The 12,481-nt window shown below is 34.2% G+C and overlaps 1 protein-coding gene across 1 annotated transcript; it reads right to left on the reverse strand.

The window, feature by feature from the left end:
• Positions 1–252: 252 nt before the first annotated feature.
• Positions 253–11,942, reverse strand: LOC137240185 (uncharacterized). The gene is made up of 3 exons (XM_067766126.1): positions 11,793–11,942; positions 9,280–9,600; positions 253–1,060 (listed from the first exon to the last, which is right to left on the reverse strand). Exons 1-3 carry the CDS (start codon positions 11,833–11,835, stop codon positions 912–914), a joined length of 513 nt encoding a protein of 170 aa, XP_067622227.1. The 5' UTR covers positions 11,836–11,942; the 3' UTR covers positions 253–911.
• Between the last annotated feature and the right edge of the window lie 539 nt (positions 11,943–12,481).

Below are 12,481 nucleotides of genomic sequence, written 5' to 3' on the forward strand. Positions count from 1 at the left end.
GGCTTCGGCCTTTTAATTGATGAATGAAAAAAAGTCTCAAGTCGCTGGACGACATCACATAATACACCATCATAATTATATTTATCGCCTTAGCACTAGTATTAACAACGAAAATTTATTGCCCTAAAACCTGTGGAAACATTGGAACCATAAACAACTAATGAAGTCAAAGACTATGTTATATGAAATAGGATTTTTATTTTTCATAAAATTAATAAGACAAAAATTATGCACATACATGTATGTATAAGGAACACTTCAATGAAAAATAAGTTACTAGTTATGCCTCTGTAAGCATGGTATCCAGATCATAAGAAAACGCTAAAAAATATTTTTATTTTCGCCATTGTAAACCAAACTTGAAGACTTTTTATTTGGAAATATGTATTCAACTTTTTTATTGTTCATTTTCTTTACAAGCGTTTTCTTGTGATCTGGATATCGGGCTTTACAGAAAGTCAACTTAAAATAATTTAATAAATCACATCCATGCGAATATTTTCAAAGTAAACTTGGTTTAGTAAAACTTTATATGTATTTTTCGCAAGGAGCTCTTTAAAGAAAAATGAGAAATGAACTTAAAAGTATTCAATACATCAAATCCATGCGGATATTTTGACAGTAAACTGGTTTAGCAAAATTTTGTATAGTTTTTTTAAAATGAACACTTCAAAAAAAGTTAGTAGTTATGTTTCCTTACAGAAAATCAACTTAAAATAATTTAATACATCAAATCCATGCGGATATTTTAGCAAAATTTTGTATAGCTTTTTTAAAATGAACACTTCAAAAAAAGTTAGTAGTTATGTTTCCTTACAGAAAATCAACTTAAAATAATTTAATACATCAAATCCATGCGGATATTTTAACAAAAAACTTGGTTAAGCAAAATATTTTTTAGAAGAAACACTTCACGACGCCGATAATTGTACAATAATAACAGCTGGCTCTGCCAATTTTAATTGATGAATGAAAAAAATTCTCAAGTCGCTGGACGACATCACATAATACACCATCATAATTATAATTATATTTATCGCCTTAGTTATTTCTGTAAAAACTGTGGAAACATTGGAACCATAAACAACTAATGAAGCCAAAAACTATGTTATATGAAATAGTATTTATATTTTTCATAAAATTAATGAGACAAAAATTACGCAAGTACATGTTCATATATGTGTGTATAAGGAACACTTCAATGAAAAATAAGTTAGTAGTTATGCCTCTGTAAGCACGGTATCCAGATCATAAGAAAACGCTCAAGAAATATTTTTATTTTCCCCATTGTAAGCCAAACTTGAAGACTTTTTATTTGAAAATATGTATTCAACTTTTTTATTGTTCATTTTCTTTACAAGCGTTTTCTTGTGATCTGGATATCGGGCTTTACAGAAAATCAACATAAAATAATTTAATAAATCATATCCATGCGAATATTTTCAAAGTAAACTTGGTTTAGAAGACTTTTTATGTATTTTTCGTAAGGAGCTCTTTAAAAAAAAAAAAAGAGATGAACTTAAAATTATTCAATACATCAAATCCATGCGGATATTTTGACAGTAAACTGGTTTAGCAAAATTTTGTATCGCTTTTTTATAATGAACAATTCAAACAAAGTTAGTAGTTCTGTTTCCTAACAGAAAATCATCTTGAAATAATTTAATGCATCAAATCCATGCAGATATTTTAACAATAAACTTTGTTAATCAAAATCTTATTATTTTTTTATAAGAAACACTTCAAAAAAATAAAAAGGGATTGTATTTATGTTTCATTACAGAAAATCTACTTAAACTAATTAATACATACGCGGATAATTGCAAAGAAAACTAGGTTTACCAAGTAACGCCCGCGGCTCTATTTATATTTATGAAATTCGGAAACTAATATTATTAACAACAGCAGGAGGAAATGATTCGAAATCGTTTAAGGACACTTGGCCGTCTGCTTGCTACCATGAAGGATATCGATCCAGATATAACAGATTTTAAATCAATTTATAATCCACCATATTATAAAACAATGGTGAAGGCTGCAGGAGTAATCTCAGGATTTGATCCAATGACTGGAGTGCATAAGACTCCCTCACTTGCAACTTCCATCGGCACCTATATCAGAGCAGTAGGCGAGCTTCTAAAGCTGCATTGGGTGGAAAACAATGTTGATGAAAAGGAAAAGGTTGTGGACAAATACTTGTTCCTTCACAGCATGCAATACAGTCATGTCATTAACAGGGTCGCAAGCGAGGACCAATGCGAGAAACAAATAAAGCCATTACCAACAACCAGTGATATAAAAAACTAGCTAGCCACCTCAATGATAAGATGATTAGTTCTTACGAAACCCTGCAGCAACAATATCATTATCAGGCGTGGATAAGTCTTCTGGAATATACATTAATATCTATTCAGACTTTTAACCAACGTCGAGCGGGGGAAATCGAAAGGGCGCTGATTCTTGACCCGAAAGCAATCGAGAAAATATCAGAAGCGGAAAACCCAGAAATTTATGAGAAACTGTCTGCAATGGAGAAAAACTTAGCTGAAAAACACTCAATATTTATGATAACGGGGAAATTGGGACGGGTTGTTCCTGTTCTTCTCAGTTCGCAAATGGAAACGTCTATAAATTTGATTTTGTCCCACCGAACCTCCGCGAAAGTTCCAGCAAATAACCCTTAAATTTTTGGTATACCGGGCTTAACTGACGGAAAGTTTAAATATCTTCGGGCTTGCCAGTTAATGCGAAAGTTTCCAGAGGAATGTGGCGCTGAATACCCTGAAGGGCTACGTGGAACATATTTAAGAAAACATATTGCAACGACTTGTGCTGGAGATAACATGGACTAAAATAAAATCACGGATATAGCCAATTTCATGGGTCAAGCTGAGGCTATTCATAGATCCCACTATATGCGATCGGTTGTATCACGAGATGTGCTGGGTGTTGCCAACGTACTTCGCAAAGCACAAGGGGATGAAGAAAGCGTTGCAGATCAAAGTGCCAGTGGTTCAATTTTTCAATCGTGTCAATTTATAGATGAAAACAATAAATTTGATTCCATCGTGTTCCGAAATTTCCACTAATAAGCCTGGATTTAATGCCGATGATAATATTAGACAAATTATACATTCATCTGGGGAAGAAGATTCGAGTAAAGAAAGCAACTCTGATAAACTTTATTTATTAGAAAAAAACGTTAAAAAATCCAAAATTTAAAATGGTGTCGAGATGAGGTAAATCAGGTGGATATAGCTGATTTCATGGGTCAGCACTCCAGTGCATAAGATTCCTTCACTGGCAACTTCCATCGGCACCTATACTAGAGCAGCAGGTGAGCTGTTACAAATATGAACATATCATACACATATTTATCAGACGAGACCCTGGCGACCGCAAGTTCCACATCGAACCGGGGCGTGGGGGGTGTTTTGACCTAGAAGGTTCAATGTGGTCATATCAAATCGTTCCCGAGGTGGTCGGGCTAGTACCTTATAATGATAGTATCCGGAACGTACCGTATCTTTATCCGGCAAAGGACCATCACGCCGATAACACTCTCCAAAATTTTCGGAATGTCTTTATCGTTAAAATAAACACAACATTACCAAAAACTAGTGATATAAAAAAACTAGCTAACTACCTCAATAATGAAATGATTAGTTCTTACGAAACTCTGCAGCGACAATATGATTATCAGACCTGGGTAAGTCTTCTCGACTCCCTCACTGGCTATTTCCATCGGCACCTATACTTGAACAGTAGGTGAACTACTAAAACGTCATTGGGTGAAAACCAATGAAAAAGGAAAGAAAAAGGTTGCCGACAAAGACTCTTCACACAATGCAAAACAGTTAAGAAACTAACAGGGTCGCACGCGACGACCAATGTGAAAAACATGGCCAACAATGTGGATGGTCCTTTTTATCCGGTAATTTGTGGTAAATATCATCATTAAAGGCCCGACCATCTATTTTTATTTTATTTATTTTTTATTTATTTATTATTACGGTCTTTAAGACCTAGTTTAGGTTAAAATAAGAAATTAAACATAACTACTCATGTCACATTTAGTGACGTACAATATAAAAACAATTTTTCTTTGAACTTACTAATATTTTCACAGTCTTTCAAATCAGAAGGTAACTCATTATACATTTTATACCCTAAATATTCAAGAGACCTTTTGGCGAACTCAGTTCTTATTCTAGGCAGTCTTATATTATTGCAATTTCTTGTTCCATAATTGTGGATTTCATGATTATAATGTATTTTACTACTCAGGTAATTCGGTAACATTCCTAACCTAAGTTGGTGTATAAATTTCAATGTGAAATAACTAACTGACTGTTTAATACTAAGCCAGTTTAATCTATTGAGCATTACAATTTTTGGCGTTCTTGGAGGACATTTTAAAATAAATCGCATTGCCTTGTTTTGCTGTATTTGAAGTTTCTTAATATATATATCATTACTTAATAGCAGAATAGTAGGACAATAAATAAAGTGTGGTTCAATAATTGAACGATATACCAATATTTTATGACTTTGACTGATATGTTTACATGTTCTATACATGAAGCCTATTTTCTGTGCAATTTTCCTTTCCAGATAAGTTACATGCTCTCCAAAATTTAGATTATCATCAATCAAAACTCCTAAATACTTAATTTTGTCTACTCTTTGGATTTCCATGTTTTTTACCTTCAGCGTAATATTATTTAAACTATTGTTACTTATGATATTGGTGTTTTTACAAAATATCATGAACTTACGTTTTTTCGACATTTAATTTCAGTTTTCTAAGGCATAACCATTTGTATAGCGAGTCCAGGTCTTCTTGTACTTTCAGCATGGCACATTCTGCATATTTTTCACTTATGATAAGCAATGCATCATCCGCAAATAGACGTATTTTACAATATTTTAAGCATCTTTTGATATCATTGATATACAATGTAAACAATATTGGCGCCAAGACCGAGCCTTGTGGTAAACCAATGTTAACATCCACCACTGATGAAACCTCCTTTCCAATTATCGTTCTCTGTTTTCTGTCACCCAAATAACTCCGGAACCATTCCAAAGCCTTTCCTCTTATACCAATTTTAAACATAACGTCCAATAGCTCAGATCTATCGACAGTTTCAAAAGCCCGTTTTAAATCCAAGAAGACAGACACCGTAAATTTTTTGTCCGCCATGTCTTCTTTCCAATCTGCAATTACCATATTCAACGCTGTTTCACAAGAATGGCTCTTCCTGAATCCCGATTGTTCTGGGATAATCACATTGTGCTTCTCTAAGTATGCCACAAGTTGATCCTTCACCACTGTCTCCATAATTTTTTCATCTGTAGGTAACGTGTTAATTGGACGTAGTTCCTCAGGTTTCATTGTATTTTTTACTTTTTCAACAGGTATTATTGTTGAAATTTTCCAGTAACTAGGTACAATACCGCTGTTTAAGGATTCGTTAATTATGTCTTTGTAGAAATTAGCAGTATATGTCATGGCATCTTTAACGACACCCTCCGATAAAAGCTTGTCGCCGCCATATTTGTTTTTAAGTGATTTTGTGATAATAATAATATCGTCCACTACAATGTCAGTAAATTTAAATGTTTCAAATGGATTACTATGATTTGCGCTTATTTCATCCCCATTTACAATTTCTTCGATGCTATCATTAATTTCAACAATACTTTGTATAAAAAAGTTATTTAGGGCATTAGCTATATCATATTCATTTTCCAGGCATTCACCGTTAATTACAATTTTAGTGATATGTTTTTTAACATCATTAAGCTCGACGAGGTCTTTTAGACACTTCCACATACGTTTCATATCGCCATTGTTATGATTTACTCTATCTTCCATGTATTTCTTTTTTTTATAAATTATGGTTCTTTTATATATTTTCTTAATGACGTTATATTCGTCCCAAAATCCAGTATTTCGAGCAGTTTTATAAGATTCTATTTTTCTTTTATGCAGGTTTGTTAATTCTCGGTCGTACCACTTATTTCTTATCTGTATTTGGGTCCTCTTTATATAAGTCAGTGCTTGCATAGCCACAGTTACAACTTCGTTTAGGGCTTTAGTTTTAGTTTCTACTCCGGAAATTGACATAAAGCTGAAATCGCATGTTCGTAGCAAAGTTAAAAGATTTTCAGCACTATAGTACTCCCAACATGTAACAGTAGCATACCTTCTCATTTTACAAAGCTTTGTTGTTGGCACTTCGAAGTGGATTGTCTCATGGTCAGAAATGCGATGTTCACCTATATTTACTGCTTTAACTTTATCATTGTTACTGAATAGCAAATCAATTCTTGTAGACGAGTACTCTGTTATCCTTGTGTCGAAGTTTATCCTTTGTATCATTGCCATTTGTGCAAATAAACTTGTTAGCTGGTTTGAGTATGTTGACGATACATTTACATTGATATTAAAATCACCAATTATTAAATTATTATCCGCCTCCTTGAGATGTTCAGTGATGATTTCATTTAGATAAGTAATAAAGGTGGAGTCACTGCTACTTGGTGAGTGATATAGTACACCGATTTTCCATTTTAACGCGCATTTGTTTATTTTTACAATAATGCACCACACATTCATGTTGATAGCTTTATTACAAACTATGCTAAATTGTATATTTTCATTCACATACATGACAACACCGCCAGTGTGCCTACTTTGAGAGTCGCAACGAATGCATTTGTATGTCGGAATACTAAGTTCAGAATCCAAGATATGTTCTGTTGTACACGTTTCCGTACATAACACAATACTTGGTCTTCTTATTTCAATAAGACGTTCCAGCTCGATTTTATTCGCTATGATACTACTAATATTAAGATAAATGCATTCCAAGTTGTATATATTGCTATCTCGATTTAAATAATATTTTGACTTTTGCGCTGCTGTAAGGATTTTCTTTGGTTGCTAATAAACAACTTTCCTTTTCCTTGCATCTAGCTTTTGTTGGTATACGGGACAAGTTCTATCCAGAGTATCATGGTTTTCGTCAAGTCCTAGATTCAGCTCCTTGTTTGCTCGTATGCAGTTAATGCACTTGTTTACTGCATCCTTTATGCATTGTGTATGTTTATGCTCACCCAAGCATTTTGTGCATACTTCCTTTTCCTTGCAGTCAGCCGCTTTGTGATTGAAGCCTTTGCATTTAAAACAACACAATACCTGCACTGCATCATATACTCGGCAACGTTCCCAACCTACATTAAGCCTCTCTCCAGCTAGTACATTTGTGAACGCTTCAACATTCATTTCTATCACAGCATTATAATAGTTTTTCGCGTTCTTTTTCACTTCATATTGCTTAACAATTTTGATGTCCGTTTCACTTAAACAAATGTTTTGTCGTTTAATTCTTTGCACCAGTTCCTCGTCGCTATATTTAAAATTTATACCAGTCACCATGACTGCTGGTTTCACTTTTTTGGGAATCTTAACCTCATAGTTATTTCCCAGATTGTTCTCAATGGCATTTTTTATTTTGTCACGCTCATGGTCATTTTCGCTTTCAACAATAACAACTCCGCTTTGCCTTGCTACTATATTAGTTATTTGCAGCCCTTTAGGATCAACTTTCGAGTTTAGGTCAGTTTTGGTTATTTCTATATTTTGCTTTTTATTCGGCTTGACAATTAGGGGATGATTCTTTCTAATGTCTGGTAACACTTCTTTTTTTTGTCCATCATTTTTTGTTATCGCTGCGTATGACACTTTGGCTTCAACACTATTAACATTTTTCTTTATTTCATTGCACATTTTTTTATTCTCTTTACTTATTTCTTCAATCATTTTCTTATTGTCATCCTTGTTTGTTTTCAACTCATCACAGACCTGCTCGCTGCTTCGCTTGAAGCCTTCAGCAATTTCCCGTATTTTGTTTACTTCTACAACACTCTTTTCGCATGATTCTTGCGCTTTTTGCATTGCCTTAATTCTGTCGCTAAATGCAACTTCCACTGCTTTTAAAACTTGCTTTATTTCTCTTTCATGTTTCTTGAGAGCATTATCAAATTCATTCCTGTACTCAGATAGTTGTTTGCCATTTTTGCTCACTACCATCTGCATGTCTTTTAGAATGTCATCTACGTTATGCACATACTGCACACAATCATTACACATAAATCTAAGCATTTCACATTCGTCTAATTTATTAACACTGTATTGGTCTATGCCAGAGCATTTTGGTGCTAAATGATAATATCTCCCACATACCCCTTCGCAACGAATTTTTGACACTTCTCCACGTATTGTACTTTTGCACTTGTCGCATTTACTCTCCATTTTTTATACAGAATGAATATATGTATATATATGTATCAAACTTTGTAAGTGTATGCGTTTTGCTTTCTTTATTTAGAGTCACTTTCTCGCAAATATATTAAATTTAAAAAATCTAACTTTATTTGGTATAATATTCTTGAAACCAACTTCTGCTTCCGCTTTTTGAGTCTCTGTCTCACACATTATTTATTCTTAAAAAGTATTTGAATATAGTTTTACCATTTTAAAATGTAAAATTCAAGGAGCAGAAATAAACACAACCGTACCGTTTTACCGTTTCAATATATCTCGGGAACGATTTGATATGACCACGTCGAACATTCTAAGTTAATGGATTTTAGTCGCCTCTTACGACAGGTATGCCTACCGCGGGAATATTCTAGGCCCCTTAACCCGCTGGGGTATACAACCATTACCCACAACCAACGAAGGCAAAAAAGAAAAAAATATATGTATCTCAATAATAAAATGATTTTCTTATGCAACTCTGCAGCGACAATATAGTTAAAAAAAAAATAAAGCCATGAGCGTTATATCCTTTTCTCGGCGGACGTTGTTTGCTTTTTAAAAATTAAACTTTTCAAACAAGCAATAAGGCCCGCGAGCGTTATTGCATTATCTAGGCTGGCCTTATTTCCCTGTTTTTGCCACGGGAGTTATTGCACTGTACCACACTCCTCAAAGAAAAAAATGTTTGTAGCTATATTTCCTTAACCCTTTCCTTCCCATGGTAGCCATATGGCTACCAATCTGTTTCACCCACTGAGCCAAATGTACCAAACAAATTTTAATACAGGGTCATTTCGAATACTATTTCTATTAAAAAAACATAGTTTAATTTTTTTATAGCTGCTTCTTAATTTGGGAAGGAGAGGGTTAAAGAAGATCAGCTAAAAATAATAAATAAATAAATAAAATACTTTTCTTTACGCATAGCTCTTTATCGTCCATATTACCCGCAACAACAGGAAGCTCTATGGGAAAAGAATTATCGCCTTCATTTTCAGTCAAAGATGTTTCTGTCAAATTCCAAATCGGGCTGTTCTCGTTTTCGGTGGATTCAGCAATTGGTACGGTTTGTTGAAGTTGTGCTTCAAAAGATGAACAACTAGCGACATTAGTCTCCAACTCATTGTCTTCTAAACTTGCATTCAGCTCCGGGTCATTCAAAGTCCTCATTATTGATTCTTTTGTATTTATTGAACCTTGGGTTCTAGTATAGCGGTTATCAAGGTCGCTTAAATTCGCCTCTATTACATCTTCAAGTGAAGCATCACCTAATTAAATTAGAAATAGTTTTTAGCAAGAGTTTGAATTTGTGGTATTTCTTTACTTTGGTTCAGAACTGCTAAACCATGTCTTAAAATGTCGGGGAAGGTATCAAAAGTAGCTTTTGACCTCTGTATCAATTCCACTAAACCGGTAATTTGAAATTTTGCTTCTGTTCAAAGTGTGCGTCCGTACAATAAAAAATTATTTATTTGTATTGTTTTCTACAATCCATGTAACAAAACAATATACAATATTCCAAAACAACCTGCGTAGGAAGTTTATTATTTTGGTGAAAATCTGTCCAAATGTACACTGAAACATGCAAAACATGGCAAATTGGATAGGTTTCGATGGAGTTTTCTACCTTCTTTGACTTTCTTAACATTTAAAGTACCCTTTTACCGAATCTCAGCAAATCGGATCAAAAATAAAATTTTGTAGAATAAGTTGGCCCCGGGCCCTCTCCCGAAAGGAAAATTTCCGAAATATATGGCTGGTCAAAGAGATGCAAATGTAATATATTTCAATCGCACCATATATGGAATAGGCGGGTCCATGGTCCATTTTCTGGAAAGGAGTTTCTCAAATATTATAATGGTCAAAGAGCTACACCTGTACCGAATTTTAGCAAATCGAACCATAAATAAGACTTTCTGGAATAGGTAGGCCCTTGGTACACTTCTGCATGCCCGAAATTGATTTTCTAAATATCTGGGGAAGTAAAAAGGTCCAAATGAAAATACTTCCCGTTTATAAGGGGAAAATAAAAATTCTCTTTGAGCGGTTACATAGATTAAAACTCGAAAGCAAAATTTGCCCGTTGTGACGACTTTCGGAGTTTTCACGATCCTTTGCCAGCTAGCAAATGTTTTCCACTAATTTTAAAACGTCACCGGGTACTGAAGTGTGTTTCAAAATTCTAGCTTTTAGGGAAGTTACTCAAATGTATTTTGGGTATTTCTATATGACAGCATGACACTGGTAATACGCGTCCAAAAATATCGAGATTGGTGTCAAAAGGCGCGCATTAACCTCGACAACACTAATAAGCGGAAAATAAAAATTTTTGCTCGTTCGAAAGATATTAAGGAAAACCCGAAAAATGGCCCCAGAGTGCTCCGAAACCGGGGGTGGGATCCATAGTATTTTTGCGCAGAACACCTTTCTGCATCGGCGGCCTTCAGCCGCGTTTATAAAAAATTACCCTGGGTGGGTCCAACACCGGTTTGGAGACGAATACTGGGTCCGCGCAAAACACTTATGTTAAAAATTGTATGTGGGTACGACAAAAGCATCAACATTACAACAACCACATGAAAATTTTAAATTTCTTTTGCAAATATCTCTTGTACGAGCTAAAATTTTTGTTTTCCGGATTATTGTCGTCGAGGTCAATACGCATCTTTTGACACCTCTCTCGACATTTTTGAATGTATCTTTTGCAAGACCCCAATTTTGTCCTGAAATTCGCATAAAAACATCAGTCGAATCTAATATAAAAGAAGTAAGACCTTGGTGAAAATTTTTGGTAACGTTTTACAAGACGGTGCACCACCTAATTTTTATCAAAAAATATCAAAGGTGGCATCAAAAGACGCGTCTCGACCTCCGTTTTAATAATCCGAAAGCGGAAATCAATTTTATTCCTGTCGAAAGTTATTTACAAAAAACCGTAAAATGACCCCGAGAGAGTTCGATATATGGTAGTTTTTTTTTTGCATAGAACACCTTTTTGCGTTGGCGGCCGTCGGTCGCGATTTAAAAAAATAACCGTGGGTGGGTCCGACACTGGTTTGGGGATTAAAACTAAATGCGTGCAGAACACCTTTCTGCATTAGTGTGTGTTTACAACAAAGCTGGCAAAAAACAACAACCACATGAAAATTTGGGCCGATTTTTTGCTAATATCTTTTGACAGCAAAAAAAATTTAATTTTTGCTTCCGGATTCTGAGAACGGAGGTCGAGACGGGTCTTTTGATACCACCTTTCGTAATTTTTGATAAAATCTAGGTGGTGCACCGTCTTGTAAACATTACTTTTTGTACCATGTTACAAAATTTTTTTGTACCATGGATAGTAGAAAACATGATTTAATTGTATAAATGCTTCTGCGTGTGCTAGAATCTCCAAAACAACTTGCGTTGGTCAAACCAAAGTAAATAATTACTTTATCTCTCAATTTTACACTTAACTTACCTAAAACATCGTCTAACATCATACTGATATCTATCTCCTCCATTTTAAAGTTTTTAAGTTATAAAATATAAAATTTCAACTTTACCCACTTCTTTTTACCCACTTCCGCAATTAAAAATTCTTGTTTGGTTAGTAATTGGAAAGTAATATCGAAGCCATAAAGAAATTCGATACTTTCATTTGAACAACAGCTTTGTTCTTTTGCCAGCCCGACGGTCACCCAAATACCCAAAAAGTGTTCTTTTTAAACGGTTTTATTTAGCTTGACATGACAGGCTGGCTGGCACGACATTTTTAATTGAAATTTAAGTAACTTCCCGATAAGCTACAAGCTTGAAACTTGGAATTTAGTTCAGAACCCGAACCAGGTTAAGTATAAAAAAAGCTTGTTCCCAAACATTGGTATAAGCAGTACCCTGGATGAATGTTAATTCTGTCTTGATATGCAAAACTTCAAATTTAATAAATACAAAATTATTTCCATAAGTGACGTAGATTGAAATTATTGGCAATTGTCGATTTCAACCAATTTTGCATCTTTTTCATTATTTTGCAAATTTTTCGAATTCTCAAGGTATTGGGATTACTATATAAATACTTTCATAAAGATGAGCTCTATGACTTGGATTTTTCAGTAATCTATCAGAAACAACTTAACTAAATATTTTATATAATTCTAATACTGGCCA

The sequence above is a fragment of the Eurosta solidaginis genome, chromosome 2 (assembly GCF_040869045.1).
Source record: "Eurosta solidaginis isolate ZX-2024a chromosome 2, ASM4086904v1, whole genome shotgun sequence".
Taxonomy (NCBI): domain Eukaryota; kingdom Metazoa; phylum Arthropoda; class Insecta; order Diptera; family Tephritidae; genus Eurosta; species Eurosta solidaginis.

Bases quoted from the DNA above. Each gene is read 5' to 3' on its own strand.
- LOC137240185 (XM_067766126.1), bottom strand. From the start codon at position 11,835: ATGGAGGAGATAGATATCAGTATGATGTTAGACGATGTTTTAG. The intron at 9,601-11,792 runs GTAAGTTAAGTG...TAATTTAATTAG, and splicing joins GATGTTAGACGATGTTTTAG to GTGATGCTTCACTTGAAGAT. The intron at 1,061-9,279 runs GTAATATGGACG...ATGTTTCCACAG, and splicing joins AGAGCTTCCTGTTGTTGCGG to TTTTTACAGAAATAACTAAG.